General features: G+C 42.8%; 4 protein-coding genes across 5 annotated transcripts; 2 read left to right on the top strand and 2 right to left on the bottom strand.

Annotated features, from left to right (window-relative positions):
* The first annotated feature begins 296 nt into the window (after nucleotides 1-296).
* On the top strand, nucleotides 297-1,367 carry LOC117568193 (aquaporin-like). 2 transcript variants are annotated; one of them, XM_034248651.2, is made up of 3 exons: nucleotides 297-414; nucleotides 483-1,046; nucleotides 1,112-1,365. In XM_034248651.2, the coding sequence occupies exons 2-3, from the start codon at nucleotides 492-494 to the stop codon at nucleotides 1,292-1,294; spliced, it is 738 nt and encodes a 245-aa protein (XP_034104542.1). In that variant the 5' UTR covers nucleotides 297-414; nucleotides 483-491; the 3' UTR covers nucleotides 1,295-1,365. The 2 variants fall into 2 exon arrangements, with proteins under 2 accessions (XP_034104542.1, XP_051859734.1); XM_052003774.1 differs by lacking the exon at nucleotides 297-414 and having other exon boundaries at nucleotides 487-1,046; nucleotides 1,112-1,367.
* A 629-nt stretch (nucleotides 1,368-1,996) lies between these two features.
* On the bottom strand, nucleotides 1,997-2,992 carry LOC117568420 (aquaporin-2). Its single transcript, XM_034249065.2, has 2 exons — nucleotides 2,317-2,992; nucleotides 1,997-2,259 (listed from the first exon to the last, which is right to left on the bottom strand). The coding sequence occupies exons 1-2, from the start codon at nucleotides 2,866-2,868 to the stop codon at nucleotides 2,044-2,046; spliced, it is 768 nt and encodes a 255-aa protein (XP_034104956.1). The 5' UTR covers nucleotides 2,869-2,992; the 3' UTR covers nucleotides 1,997-2,043.
* Nucleotides 2,993-3,365: 373 nt separating this feature from the next.
* Nucleotides 3,366-9,443, top strand: LOC117570293 (golgin subfamily A member 4). The gene is made up of 8 exons (XM_034251814.2): nucleotides 3,366-3,581; nucleotides 3,888-3,987; nucleotides 4,058-4,227; nucleotides 4,285-4,488; nucleotides 4,546-8,712; nucleotides 8,775-8,846; nucleotides 8,907-9,023; nucleotides 9,080-9,443. The coding sequence occupies exons 1-8, from the start codon at nucleotides 3,498-3,500 to the stop codon at nucleotides 9,095-9,097; spliced, it is 4,932 nt and encodes a 1,643-aa protein (XP_034107705.1). The 5' UTR covers nucleotides 3,366-3,497; the 3' UTR covers nucleotides 9,098-9,443.
* Nucleotides 9,440-14,374, bottom strand: LOC117570294 (little elongation complex subunit 1). The gene is made up of 2 exons (XM_034251815.2): nucleotides 12,736-14,374; nucleotides 9,440-12,678 (listed from the first exon to the last, which is right to left on the bottom strand). The coding sequence occupies exons 1-2, from the start codon at nucleotides 14,087-14,089 to the stop codon at nucleotides 9,689-9,691; spliced, it is 4,344 nt and encodes a 1,447-aa protein (XP_034107706.1). The 5' UTR covers nucleotides 14,090-14,374; the 3' UTR covers nucleotides 9,440-9,688.
* Between the last annotated feature and the right edge of the window lie 135 nt (nucleotides 14,375-14,509).

The raw sequence follows: 14,509 nt of genomic DNA, 5'->3' as shown, positions 1-14,509 counted from the left end.
GTATGAGCATTTAACGAGAGTAATTTCTTAATTCGCATTCTTTTCAAATTTAATTTTCCCAAGCAAAATTAATGTTGAATCTTTAATTCTCGAATTAAATAGAAGTGACAATTACTTTATGAAAAAAAAAAACAGAATTTTGTCACCTTTTTATTACTTAACTATTACTTTCTATTTCCATAAAAAATATAAATAAATAAAACATTTAAGTCAAAATACAAGCTATGCCAATTACAATCTTTTAAGATGCAGCGAATCGTATTATAGCTAATGAATTTGAATGAAGAATATAAAGCGTTGTTCTGTTTCTAAAAATATACATCAAAATAGCAATAGAGAATTCAGTCTAAAAACAACTCACAATTGGATCTCACCAAAAATACTACCAAAACATAATAATAAACAGATACACAGGTGATAAACAAAAGACAAAACGTAAGTTCATTAGCCAAATAGTATTGCTAACCATTTCATTGTTCCAGCTAGCTAAAATGGCAGGAAAGATAAAAGCAAAGGAAATTATAAGAAAGGCATGCATTGTCTTGGGCGAAATGATTGCCACAATGATCCTCGTATGGCTCGGCTGCATGGGATGTGTCTCATCTCCGAACTATAGTAATTCCCACCTACAGGCGTGTCTTACCTTTGGCTTTGTTGTATTCATTGCCATTCAATGTTTCGGCTGTATCTCTGGAGCTCACATCAATCCCGCTGTCACTTTGGCCTTCTACATATACGAAATGATATCGCTGCCCATGGCAATTGCGTATTTCTTTGCGCAATTGATCGGCGCTGTTCTGGGCTATGGATTGCTTAAAGCTTCGTTGCCCTATGCTGATCTCTACAGCGTAAATACGCCAAGTGGCGTCTGCATCACAACTTTGGGAAAAGGCATTCCCATATGGCAGGGTGTTCTTATCGAGTTCGTCATCACTAGCATTTTGATCATGGTCTGTTGTGCAGTTTGGGATCCACGCAATGCCAAATTTGGAGATTCGGTATCATTACGCTTCGGAATTGCCGTTGGGTGTTTAGCCCTAGCTGCAGTAAGCCTTATCGCTTTGTCTGTCTCTATATCTTCCATCCAGCATATATTTTCTATTAATCACAGGGACCGTTCACTGGTGCTAGCATGAATCCGGCACGAACATTTGGTCCAGCTGTGTGGAACAATTTCTGGGAGTATCATTGGATTTACTGGGTGTCTCCAATGGTATCATCAGCGGGCACCGCGTTTCTCTGGAAATACGCCTTTAAACCAACGGGTGAGAAGCCAGAGGAAGATGAAGCATAAGCAAATTAACAAATTTTTGTAATGTACAAATTTTACACCGCATTTTATAAATTTCTAGTGTTCATTCCAAAAATGTATTGTTTTTCATTAAATTAGATTTTTTTGAATATGTTTTTCTATTTTTTAATGTATTTGTTAAAATTACAGACGCAAGCAAAATGTACTAAAAGGTACCACAAATATTTTAAATAAATACTAAGGGCAACCAAATATAGCAGTTGCCTGAGAATACCCATTGTAAACACAGAATATATCTGCATCTACCTTTATCTGGGTAAGTAATCTATTTCCGCAATATTATATCAAGTAAATCCATGATAATAGATATGCTGTCTGGGTCAAATGGTATGGAAAATTTCCTTATATTTTGCATATATAGTAATTCGGAATCAAAGAACCTTCAACTCTTATCTTGCAGTAACGATTATATAAACTTTTAAAACACGCAGATTATTTTTAATTATTTTCTACAAATTAAAAAGATAACAAGGCGCCCTCCAAAATGATATGCTCGTGATAAGAACTTAGGGGAGCATTTGAATTTATCATGTCTGCTAAGATATTTGATCGTACGCTAAGCTGTGCTCTAATCCACTTGGCAACTTGTTGTATGTACTTCTCATTACGTTCAATTTTGCCTGGCAGGCGATCCACTAATTGCAGGCGAATAAACCCAACAGGGTAGATAAATGCATCGTAATATTCATGAGTAAATATAGTATTTATATTAGCAGTTATAGTCTTAATAATTATGGAGTTAAATATAGTTCAGGCGAAGGCCTCTCGCTGTTCTCCACCCGCAGAGGTCGATAGCGTTGACTAAAGACAAAATGCCAGATTTGAGGCACAATGATACAAGCCACCAACTGGCCAGACAATTGCATCAGCACAGTTTCCGGGTTGCCATTGTATAGCGTTGGAATAAGCAGCTTAGCTGGATTCATTGTTGCCCCAGTCAGCTGTGCCTATGAATTATAATCAATAATATTGCATTGAACGTACAAATAAATCCCATTACTTACTCCTACTAAATGACATGCTGTGATCAAGCAACCAATGCGCAAGGTAACCGAGTCTAGAAAACGTCCACTGCGCACATCCCACAGAGCACACCAGGCAAATGTCATCACTGCTGCAAGAAAGCCCTCAATGCTCAAAATCTGTACATAGGAAAGACCTTCCATGGGTTCCACTATACAGTTGCCAAGTTTGCTGGACATAATCGTGGCCTGGGGTACCATTTGATGTAATAGAAAATAGCCAAAGGTAGCGCCTGCAAGCTGACTGGCCACATAGAATATCATCATATGAGATCCAATATGACCGAGCAAACAGCAAGCAATCGAGACACACGGATTTGCATGAGCGCCAGATATAAATCCAAAGATATGCATAATCATCACAACGGCCATTCCTTGGATCAGACTTGCAATGAGAATTCCATGATTGTAATCCTGTTGATTTGCCGTGCAGCCAATACAGCTGAAGATCATTAATATGGATGTTGCCGAAAATTCACTCAAACCACGCATCATGGTATTATTGTTGAGCTTCATTTTTGACGCGTCCAACATTGAATTTAGCAAACAATTATTGTCTTTGAAAATATGTAAGTATGTTAACGACTTCTGTCGAGCTGTGAATAATTGAATTAAAATGTGTTTATTCAGAGATTTTTCTACTTTTAAACTGTTAAAAATGTTTTACAGAATCTGACAGGTTTTTCGCTACTGTTTTTTATTTCAACGAAATATCCCATTTTTAAACTGAAAATTGCAGTATGAAGAATGATCGTCAAATAATTGCACATTAGTAAGTGCTTACAATGTATTTTTACCAATGCGTGTCCACAAATAAACATGAGATCATGTATATCAATTATAAAATTTAAATTTTATTATTGGACTTCATCTTGGGACAAAAAAGTAACGGCTATACAATTTAAATTGCAGCGTGACCATACCGTCAGATATACCATAATAGTTCACTCAGCTGCATTTCATGAAAAAAATACCAAAAAAGGTGCGCCTATACATTTTTACCATGCAATGTTGCCATATCGCGTAAATAAATCAGAGTGGCAATAAGCGCAATACCTGCAGACACGTATTTATTTATATTAGATGTTTTTTATATAAAAATCGACTGGGCATAAATTTGGAAGTCAACACAGTATCCAACAAGTGCAGGAAAACGCCCAAACATGTTTGCCAATTTGAAAAACAAGCTCATCGAAGAAGTGAAAGCGTCGCCGTCCAAATTTCAACAATTTGCAAACGCAGCCCAGGCAAGAAATGAATAGGAAAAAGTGCAAAATTAATAAAAACATACACACACATAAGCAAATGTTGTGTGATTGTTTCAATGTGTGTGTGTGTGAATCCGTATGTCATGTTTGTGTCCGGGCAAAAGGTGATGCCCAAAACCAAGCGGCAGTCACCAAATTTGACCCATATTTTATTATATAGGTTTGGCAGCTGTGCGCACACCCAGCCCCCTCGCCCACCCTTGCACACAAACAGATTGCATGACACACACACACGTAGATAAATATACAAGTATTTAATTGTTCCCCTTTTTTGTTGCTTTCTAGGCCGCTGTGAGCTCATCGTCCAGTTCAACAACGACGCCAAATAGCTCAGAGAATACCGATACCGGCACAAATGAGAACTTCTTTAGCATCACAGAAGAAGGTAAAGTGGTATTGATAACGACATTTAGAGTCTTATCAGTGCAAGATACTGATTTAATTACACATTCCAGATACGCCACAAAACTCTCCGTATCGCATACAAAAGCTGCCGCGCGGCGTTCGCAACTCGACACAGTCATTAAATGGTGTTGGAGGGGCTATACCGCGCACCCGCAAGCTATCTAACTCGTCCATGGCAAGCGATGTCTCCTTTCGCTTGCCCTCTTATGATGCACCAGCTGTAAGCTGAGTTTTATTTGTGTTATAGGCTAATAACCAACTGTTTTTCCTATCGCAGATGTATCACTTGCAGTCGGACTTGGATGAGACGAGCAGCGAGTTTGATGACTCGGCATCGACGGCTCGTTTGGATGTGATTACCAAAGATCAGCTATATGATGCGTATAAAAAATCGTTGGATCGTTATCACAAGTATCGCTGTCGCTATACGGATCTGGCGAAGAAGTACAAGGAATTGGAACGCGACAGTAGTAAAGCACGCGTAAGCTCAAAAACCACATATATTTCTGCATTATTATTACACCTAGTTTGCTTTTAGTCTGTGCTTGTGGAGACCCAGGAAAAGGCATTGCGTCGCATTAGCGAATTGCGTGAACAATGCACACTGGAACAGCAGGCCAAAGCACATTTGGAGGAAGCGCTGCGCATCGAAATGGATGACATGAGCTGCAAGATGCAAGCCTACCAAACCAAGCTCAAGCTGCTGGGAGAGAATCCCGATAATGTGGCTGCTGCACTCGAGCGCAGTCAGAATGATGGCGACAAGCTAATCGATTTGGAGGAACCAACAGTAGTAAAGGCAGTGACCACAACAAATGGTAGCCAGCCCACGCATGAACATGATGAGGACATAACCAAACTACGCGAACTGTTGGTCGAACATGAAGAGCAGTTGAAACAGCTGTCGCAGAATAACAAGGAAGCCAACAATACGATTGCATCGCTGCGCAAACAGGAGGAGGAAAATGTGCTCTTGCTGGCGCAAACCAAGCAGGCAATCCACACGGAGCTGGAGCATAAAGAAACAGAAGTACGCAAGCTGCAGGATGCCGTGAAGCAACTGGAAGTGGAACTAGAGTTGGCTAATGGTCGTGAAACGCAAGCCAGCGATGTCAAGGAGCAGCTGAAGAAATTGCAAAATGCCAAACAAGAAGTCGATGCCAAACTCATTGCAGCGAATCATACGTTGAGCACTCTTAAAGGAGATCAAACGGAAAAATCCCAGCTTCTAAAGAAACTAGAGTCCGAGTTGGAGCAAAAGGAAAAACAAGTGCAACAGCTGCAGGACAATTTGAAGCAGCAGACAGGCGAGTTGCAGCAGGCAAGCCTTAATGAAACACAGCTGAAGGACATCAAGGAGCAATTGAAGCAGTTGGAGCAGACTAAGCAAGAAACTGAAGCCAAGCTTATCACTACCGAACAATTGTTAAGTACCCAGAAGAATGAGCAAACTGAAAAAGAGCAACAAAGCGTAGCACAACTGAAGAAATTGGAAACCGAGCTGACACTGAAGGAAACGGAAGTGCAGAAACTGCAAGATCAACTGAAGCAACAAGAAGATGGATTGGAAGCCTCCAAGATCGAATTGGAAGCCAAACTTACTGCGGCTGAAGAGCAGCTACAAAACTTAAGCAAAGAGCACACTTCAAAGGAGCAACAGGTGACAGCATTGGAAAAGCAGCTTCAGGCACAGCTGGAGCAGAAGGAAAACGAAACACGCCAATTGCAAGGGAAATTAGTGAAGCTTGAAGCTGAACTGGAGTCCTCTAATAGTCGTGGAGATCAACTGGAGGATACTAAGCAGCAATTGGAGCAGATACAAGACAGTAAACAGGAAATAACAGCTAAACTACAAGCCACAGAGGAGCAGTTGAGCCAGTTAAGATTAGAATATACGACAAAGGAGCAACTAGTGACTTCGCTAGAAGAAAAATTAGAGGAGACACGAAATGATTCCCAACAATGGCAAGAGAAGCTAAGCCAACTCAATAATGATCTAGCAGCATCCAACAATCGTGCATCGCATGCAGAGGAAATCAAAGAGGAACTGAAACAGCTGGAAAACTCGAAGCAAGAAGCGGAAGCAAAATTAATAGCCACCGAGGAGGAGCTGAATAGTTTGAGATTAAAGTATACGACAAAGGAGCAAGAAGTGAATACGCTTGAGAAGCAACTGCAGTTGCATTTGGAACAAAAGGAAAATGAAACGCACCAAACGCAAGTGAGGTTGTCGCAGCTTCAGACAGAGTTGGAATCTTCCAACAGTCGTGGATCGGAAGCCGAAGAAACCAAAGAGCAATTGAAGCAGCTGCAAAAATCAAAACAAGAGGCTGAAACCAAACTGCTTGCTACCGAAGAAGAACTCAACAATTTGAAACTAAACCATACGGCAAAGGAGAAACAACTAACCTTGCTGGAGGAGCAACTAAGCACGTTGAAAACCGATAGTGAACAGAGCTTGGAAGACTTGCGACTGCAAAATAATCAGCTTAACGAGATTGTGCAGCGCTATCAGCAAAATGAATCCACTTTAGACGAAGTGCAGGCTCAACTACTGGAAGCCAGGGAACGATTGACGCAGCAAGAGCAGCGTGTGCTGGAAACTGAAAAGTGTCTAGAGCAAGAACGCGAAATGGTTGCCGTACTGAACGTGGAGAAGTCTGCGGCTGAGGAACAAACACTCAAGCTACAACATGAGCTGCAGTCATTGAACGATCAATTTACTAGCAGCATAAACTCTGAAGCAGATGCAATAGCAGCATTAAGATCACAGATCGAAGCACTGACAAGCCAACTAACTGCCGCTCAAACTGGCGTGGCTGCCAAGGAAAAGGAACTGAAAGCCAGCTCCAACAAACTCAATAAGCTGAAAAAACAGCACGAGCAGCTGCAGACAAAGCACAGCGAGCAGGCTGCCAGCGTGGAACAGCTCAAGGGAGAGTCGGCTAAGGTGGAAGAGCTGCGCAATGAGAAGCAAGAACTGCAATCGCGCGTCACAGTTATTTTAGAAGAGATCACCACGATGCAGGCGCATCTGCAGGAAGTGCAGTCCGCGCAAACGCAATTGGAACGCGAGAAGCGACAACTGGAAGCGCATATCGAGGCGTTGCAGCAGCAGCAGCAAGACAACGATGTGCAGGGCGAGTTGTCAACGGCCAGAATTGAAGAGATCGAACGAGAGAACAGCAAATTGGCAGAACGCAACTGTCTGCTGGAGGAGCAGAATAATCACTTGCAGAAGCAGCAGGATGAATTGACAAAGATACAAAACAAAATGCAACAGGTGCTGGACGAGCATTCCAAGCTGCAGAATGCTCAAGAGATCATGGAGCACGATCATCGCACACTGCAGGATAAATGCGATTCCTTTGAAAAGGAAAGCCTGATAGCAAAGGATGAGCTCACTTGTGTGCAGCAGGCAAAGAACACCTTGGAATCGCAGGCGAATACTCTGCAACTGGACTTGGATGAAGCTCAACAGCAACTTTCCGAGGTGCGTGATCGACAACGTGAATTGCAACAGCAGTTGGCGGAGCAAACACAACGCTCCACTGAGCTGGAAAGTAACACTGAACAGCTGGACATTCTAAAAGCAACAGTACACAATTTACGTGAACAATTGGACTCACTGAAAGAAACGGAGCAGTCTATGCAACAGAAGATGCAAACGGCAAATGCAACGCATGCAGCGCAGCTGGAAACCCTCGAGGCACGTTGTAGTGCCGCCAATGGGGATGTGCAACGGCTGCACGAAGCTAACGATGCACTGCAGAGAGAAATTGAAACGCTGAAGAGCTCCTCCCAGCAGTTAGCCAACTACGAACAATTGCAGATCGAAAACGAATATCTAAACAAGCATACCAAGCAACTAGAGAAGGAATTGTCTCTGGCAACGACGACACCCAGCGAAGGCGATGATCTAAGAGAGAAACTCAAGTCGCTGCAGTGTGAACTCTACGTCCTTCAGGAGCAGGCCGAGCAACATGCAACGCAACTAATTGAAAAGGACACAGCCAGCAGTGAGGCCAAGATCGAGGTGTCACAACTTAAGGCCGCCCTAGAAGAGCAGGCTTTAGAGTTGACACGTCAAAGCGAGCATGCCAGTTTTGTGAGCGAGCAAAGCGACACAGTTCAAAAGGAGCTGTTGCAAGTTCAGCAGCAGCTGCAAGAACGTCAAGCGGAGCTGGCGAAATCCCAAGAGCATTGTGTGCGTCTCGAAGAACAAATTGCTAAGCAAAAAGAAGACCAGGAACAGTTGCCTACAGCAACACCAACACAAATATCACTGCCCAGCGATTCGGAGCATTTGCGCAGCCTCAATGAGCAATTGCAACGCGAACTGGAGGATCTCAAGTACAAGAGCACTGGCGAACAGTCAAATCTTCAGCAGGAGATCGATGAACTGCAGGCGACCAACAAGGAGATGGCAGAACGCATCAATGAGCTGGAGACATTGCGCGCCGGCATTCAAGCCCAACAATTGCTGGCCAGTTTAGCGCCCAAGAATGTGCAAGATGCGGTGGCCACCGATGAGAAGGCGCTACTAGAGGCGAAGCTCAAAGAGATTATGAGCGAGGTTCAGGATGTGACGAATCGCAATATATTCTTAGAGCAGAAGTGTGAAAACTTTCTCATACTCGAGCAGTCAAACGAGCGTCTGAAGCTGCAAAACGCAAAGCTATCGCGGCAATTGGATGAAACATTGGTAAAGAAAACAAATATTCCAGTGATTATATTCAAATTAATCCTATTTACTTGATGTCATAGGTATCCATGCAGCATAGCGATAGTGTGCCTGCGAACACTGAGTTCGAGTATCTCCGCAACATCATGTTTCAGGTGAGAGTTTATTTAAAAGCCAAGCACACATCTTTATAACAACAAGTCAAATACTTTCAGTACTTAACCGGCAATACGAACAATGAAACTCTGGTAAAGGTCATCTCGGCAGTGCTGAAGTTTTCGCCACAGCAAGCACAAGTTGCCCTCGAAAAGGAGCACCAGCGTCGCTCACTTGTATAAATAATTGCACTCTATTCTAATTTACACACTAAACAATTGATTTTTTTCAGCTAAATAAACTGATCTAGCAAGAGTTGTTGGCACTCAACGACAACGGCAACTGGTGGCAGCCTTGCAATGATGCGCTTCTAGACTACAACAAATCAAAGCTGAACGTTTAGCCCAAGTTCACGACAAGTACCTTACCTCAATTGAGCCACAAGTTGTTTGCTGTTCTTTTGCGTCCCACTAGCTAACTGCTTCAAAGGCATTTCGATATGGAGGCATAGTTAATAATTCGACAACATAACACATACTATACATACTAACATAGCATACAGAAGATACATTTCGGGGGGAATCCCCCAAATGTGTTCTATTGTACAGTCACGATGCTTCTATATGTAAATTTCTATTGTACATTTTTGAAATTATGCTTAAATTCTGTTGCTTGATTGACACACAACATGACTTTGAACGCTTTCCATTTCCATTTTTAATGTGCAATCATTTCTACATGCAATGTGTATTCCTTTTTTTAATCAAATTAATTTTAGTTTGTAAGCTTAAAGTTGTAAAAATATCTATTGCAGTTAGCATTTAGTTTAATTCATATAATATATATAAATATATATACATTCACACAAATAAATAGTTACAATTCATAAAAAAGAAGAAATTTAACGAACTGATTGGTTTCCATTTGCATCCTTCTGACAAAACGGCGCCTTCTTGTGCAGCTGATACTGTCGACGACGCTCCGCATAGCTGCGCATCATGGCTCGCGTCATAGGAGAGAGTTGATAGTTGGGTCTGTAGCTCTGCAGCGCATCCAACGCAAAGCCATAACCAAATCGTTGAGTACGCAATATGGCCTGGACAGCAGCCTGTTGGACCCTAGGACGTGGCACTGCCACAAGAATGCGCTTGAAGAGCGCAATGTAGTTGATGATATCGATTTGTTGGCCTAGCGGCATTTGCTTCACAATCATCGATATGCTTTGCAGCAGAGCCTCCATGCGTGCATCATACTCCTCGCTCTGCATGCACAAATCACAGTAGCTGTTAGCCAGCGGCAGCAGATGTGCCTCCAGCACGCCTTTGAGGACTTGCGTCGGAGTTGCGCGTCGACAGAATAGTGCAAAGGCGTAGCACAATTGATCTAGTCGACCGGCTTTTAGTTTCTCTACCAGATTCTCAATCACCTGCTGCTTGGTGGGCTCAAAGGGCTGAAAGTGGTATTGGAATCGCAGTTTGGAGATCAATGCACGATCAGCGCCTTCCGCATCTTGCACCTCGTACTTGTGACCCATTAGCAAATGCTTGATGACCGTAATTAGTGGATCGGCATGATTGTAGCCACGTTCCTCGCGATATGGCAGCACCGTTGGAAAGTGGTTGAGCACCTCGAGGACCAGTAATGTCATGTCATTCTTGTAGTGATACAGTATTTTGGCCAGCAGCAAACGTGCTGGATTCACAAAACTTTGGCCAGGCACCATGAGACTCTTTTGCATGGCAATCAACTGCAAATGCAATCGCAGATATTTGTGTGACATTTGTGTGTTTAGTCGCTCCTTTAGTGTGAATAAGCGTTGCTCCAACATGCTCATCAAACGGGGTATTAGAGAATTGTTCTGCAACTGAATTCTTCGAACAACCAACATTAGACGCTCCAGAGCATTGACATCTTCTATCTTAGCCTCATCTGTTCCATATGCATTAATTATGACATCACAAGCGACACTTTCATCTCGATTGAGACTCTCAAAGCACGAAGTCTCCAACTCCTTGAAGTTTATCATGTAATCGACCACTTTCAGCTTTAATTGCTCTACACTCTGCTGCTGCTGCGGCCGTTTACCACATTGCTTGGCAATGGCTTTGACTTCGTTGACAACGTAGCTGAGCAGTGCCTTCGGTTCTCTAGCATTGAGCTCCTCTCCAGGTGACTGCAGTGGAATTTCGATGGGTGCTAAGTCACTTCCTTCGCAGTCGGTAGCCGCAACAGGTGACATGGGTGAAGAGAATGTAGTATCGCTTGGCTGCGGATTGCTGTTGTCCACATTTGCACTTTCTACGAGTAACTGCTTAGCTTGGGAACGTGTTAGTCGCTTTTCAACTGGTTGATACTCTAGTCTGCTGGATGAACTTGCCTTTCGCTTACGATTACCTACAGGAACCGGTTGAATCGGCTCGTCACTTTGACAGTCTGTATCCCCATCCGGCAGATTACCATCATCAATGACTAAATCACAGCCAGATCCGATGCTTTCCACATCCGAGAAGTTTACATGCATTTCTGCATTATAATGTAATAAAGGAGAGTTTGGATGTGCATCAAATGAGGACATCTGTTGATTTTTGTAGTTGAAAGATGGAGGTGAGCATTGTTGCAAATCTTCAGAATGAGCCAAAAGTTTCGGCTGTTCAACATCCGACTCAGTTAATGAATTGTTTACAGCTTCTTTAAGTGTAGATGAAAGTGTATTCTTTTCTTCTGGACAAACTGCTGGCTGTTCATCATCCCAGTCCTCCCGTGACGACTCACTTTGGTTCGAGTCCTGGAAACACTTGGATGTAAATGATGAGGAATCTTCCTCAAATTGTTCATTATCTGAATCGTCATCACTGCCAAATAGTGAACGTACTCGAGTATTGTATGTTGAAGCTGAAAGCACGCATTGCGAATGATCTTCTGTCGAAGATTCCTCATCTTTTGAAGTCTTATCCTCGTTTAATGTAGATTCCTCTTTCTCTCGATGAGGTGATATTATAACTGTATTTTGTGGCATCCAATGTTTATTTACTGAATCCTCTTTAATCTCAACTAATGATTTTGTAAGTTGTTTAGGTTGGCAAAAAGTTAAAGATAGCTTTTCTGTAGGAACTTCTTTATCTAGTGTTTTCCCATCATAAGATTCCTTCTCATTCGCAGCTGTTGACTCCTTTTGATTGTTGTGGGCTGAAGTTTGAATGCTGCTCTGTAAGAAACTTCCTGTATCTTTAAGCAGGTGAGATGGTGCTGTGTCTACTTCATCAAGAGTTGGTTGGGTTTCATTTTGGCATGATGAAATTGTATGCATGCTCTGTGGACGGTCTTGTGTAAATTCAAGTATCGAAAACTGTCGATTATCAGCTTGTATTTCTGGAACAATAGAAGTGCTTTGAAGAGAATTCTTTGGTTTCTGGAGAATGTTTTCTTTATCAGCCGAGTTCTCATTAATTTGACTTTGGCCGGATGTTGATGAAAAGACCCGCTGGGGAGTTTCTTCTTGACAATCAACAGTTTGTTTAAAGGCCTCTGTTGCAGAAGTCATTTCAAGTAAGCGCTGTTCCTCTGGGTCAAGCTGAATGTCCAAAATATCACAGTTGGAGCTTTTAAACACATTTAAATTGCTAAGGAAATAAACTGCAGAATCTGCTGTGTCGACAGTTTTACAATCGTTTTCGCTTTGTTGTTTTTTCGCCGAGGATTTTGTTTTTATAACGACACGACGTTTTTTCTTCTTTGGCTTTGGTTTTATGCGTGATTTCATGCGAAATTTGGGTCTCACAGGCAGCTTAATGGGCGTTAATTCGTTGGGAGGTGGCATTATTATAGGATCAGTGCCTATATCCATGCCACCAACTGTTTCTTCCTCCGCTGGCACATCAATCTCAGCATGATCTATAATAAAATTGGCACATTGAGCAGTTGTTAACTTCTTGATTATTACGGATTTACCTTTATTGCTGGACATCGCCAGGTTCAAGGAACTCTCGTGCAGGGCATCGAACCAGCTGCTAAAGTCAGCCTGACTGATGGTGGGAGGCGGAGTAGGTACAGGTGTTGGTGTTGGTGTCGCTGGTGCAGCGTTTGTGGAGCGGCGCTGTAAGACAACGAGCACCATTTGGCCCATAACTTGCCAGATTTCGTTGAAAACATGCGGCGGCAAATCAGTCAACACGCTTTGATTGTGCGGCAGTATGTTGAGCAGCTCCTTGGCCATATGATGACCATAGGCCCCCAGTGTGGGCGTGGTCGGCAACTCATCTTTTACGCTGGCGCGTGAGGGTGGCCGCGAAGTCGAACGTTTCAAATCTGCTGGTACTGCAGGCAGATAATCAATCTCACGCAGCACGTTGCACAAGTCAGTGCAGGTGCCCAGACTAGTCGTTGATACCACATCCGGTTCTGGCAGCAGATCACCAATGGGACTTAGAGGCCTTTGACTTGAACTGCTCCACGTGAGCATATCGCTTAAAATCTGTTGCACAGATAGTGGAGCTTTGGGCTCTGGAAAACAGGTGCCCACATCGTGTTTTTTGATAAAAGATGCTGTAGTTGTGCCTCGCGTTGTGGTCATATACTTGTGCTGCGTGCCCTGATTGCGTGTGGCAACTGCTACGTTCTCGCTTTGCACCGCAATCGAACACATTTCTGGTTTCTTGCTGGGCAGCTCATTTGTTTGTGTTGTTTGTGTTGTTTGCGTTGCAATTGCAGTTCCACATGTGGCCTTGCTTCGCTTGGCTGGTGGACTTTTAATCGCTGGAGCTGGAGGTATTACAATCTTACATGTCTTGCAGTACTCCTTCAGTTTTCGCATCAAATTGTGTTCACGCCGCAATAAACCGCTGGCTGGCGAATCTTCGCCACCCACGCGCTGTGTTAGTTGCATGAATATGGTGACCATGTCCTTGGCATCGACTGGCAATGCGCGGACTTTGAGCTGTTCTTGCAGATTCTCGCTGTTCAATTGCTGCACATCCAGCTGCTTCTCTAGTTCGCAACAACGTTGATTCCGTTCAGTTAGACGTCGCTCGAGCTCCTCCCGCTGCTGTTTCTCATGCTGATAGAGTTCGGTTACCTCGCCAGCGGAGCGTCGCAGATCATTCAACTGCTGCTGGTTGCCCTGCAGCTGCTTCAATTGACGCACTAACTCATCGCTGTCCGCAATGCGTTCAGCGAGCAGAGAACGTTTCTTGCTGGATTTGCGGTTGCCTGGCACATGTAGATCAAAAGTGGCTTCATTTTGCATTTGACATGGTGGAGAACCGAGCAAAAAATCAATGTCACAGAGATCCAAGTTTTCAGGCATCGCAATTTTGGTTTTGTATTTATGCTTCACGTGTTTGGTTTGTTGAGAGCGGCAAACGTTTGCATCGAATGCGACTACGGTTGCGGCTTAGGTGACAAACGCATTTATGTTTACACAGTCAACATGCATTATAATAACTTTATCATCGTCTTCAAACATAAAAAAAACGCAACCAAATTTTATAAAAAACGATTGCAAAATAAATAAAACACGATCCGCGTTTTAACACCGGCAGAAATTACATTTCTAGTGAATGACAAAAGAGTGTGACCAAATGTAAATGACAAAGTACATCTAAAAATTAAATTTCACATGACAGAAATATTTTCAGCCCCATCAAAGCATTCATTACAAGCATACAATTCAAAAATTTTTAGCTAAATAGAACAGTATCATGAATATTTTGAAGCGTAACCAGTC

The sequence above is a fragment of the Drosophila albomicans genome, chromosome 3, assembly GCF_009650485.2.
Source record: "Drosophila albomicans strain 15112-1751.03 chromosome 3, ASM965048v2, whole genome shotgun sequence".
In the NCBI taxonomy this organism is placed as follows: Eukaryota; Metazoa; Arthropoda; class Insecta; order Diptera; family Drosophilidae; genus Drosophila; species Drosophila albomicans.
This window is presented reverse-complemented; position numbering and strand designations above follow the sequence as displayed.

Coding starts and splice junctions, on each gene's coding strand:
- LOC117568193 (XM_052003774.1), top strand. CDS start 492: ATGGCAGGAAAGATAAAAGCAAAGGAAATTATAAGAAAGGCATGCATT. Junction 1,047..1,111: donor GGTGTTTAGCCCTAGCTGCA/GTAAGCCTTATC, acceptor TATTAATCACAG/GGACCGTTCACTGGTGCTAG.
- LOC117568420 (XM_034249065.2), bottom strand. CDS start 2,868: ATGTTGGACGCGTCAAAAATGAAGCTCAACAATAATACCATGATGCGT. Junction 2,260..2,316: donor CAGCATGTCATTTAGTAGGA/GTAAGTAATGGG, acceptor TATAATTCATAG/GCACAGCTGACTGGGGCAAC.
- LOC117570293 (XM_034251814.2), top strand. CDS start 3,498: ATGTTTGCCAATTTGAAAAACAAGCTCATCGAAGAAGTGAAAGCGTCG. Junction 3,988..4,057: donor CTTTAGCATCACAGAAGAAG/GTAAAGTGGTAT, acceptor TACACATTCCAG/ATACGCCACAAAACTCTCCG. Junction 8,713..8,774: donor GGCAATTGGATGAAACATTG/GTAAAGAAAACA, acceptor TTGATGTCATAG/GTATCCATGCAGCATAGCGA.
- LOC117570294 (XM_034251815.2), bottom strand. CDS start 14,089: ATGCCTGAAAACTTGGATCTCTGTGACATTGATTTTTTGCTCGGTTCT. Junction 12,679..12,735: donor GGCGATGTCCAGCAATAAAG/GTAAATCCGTAA, acceptor ATTTTATTATAG/ATCATGCTGAGATTGATGTG.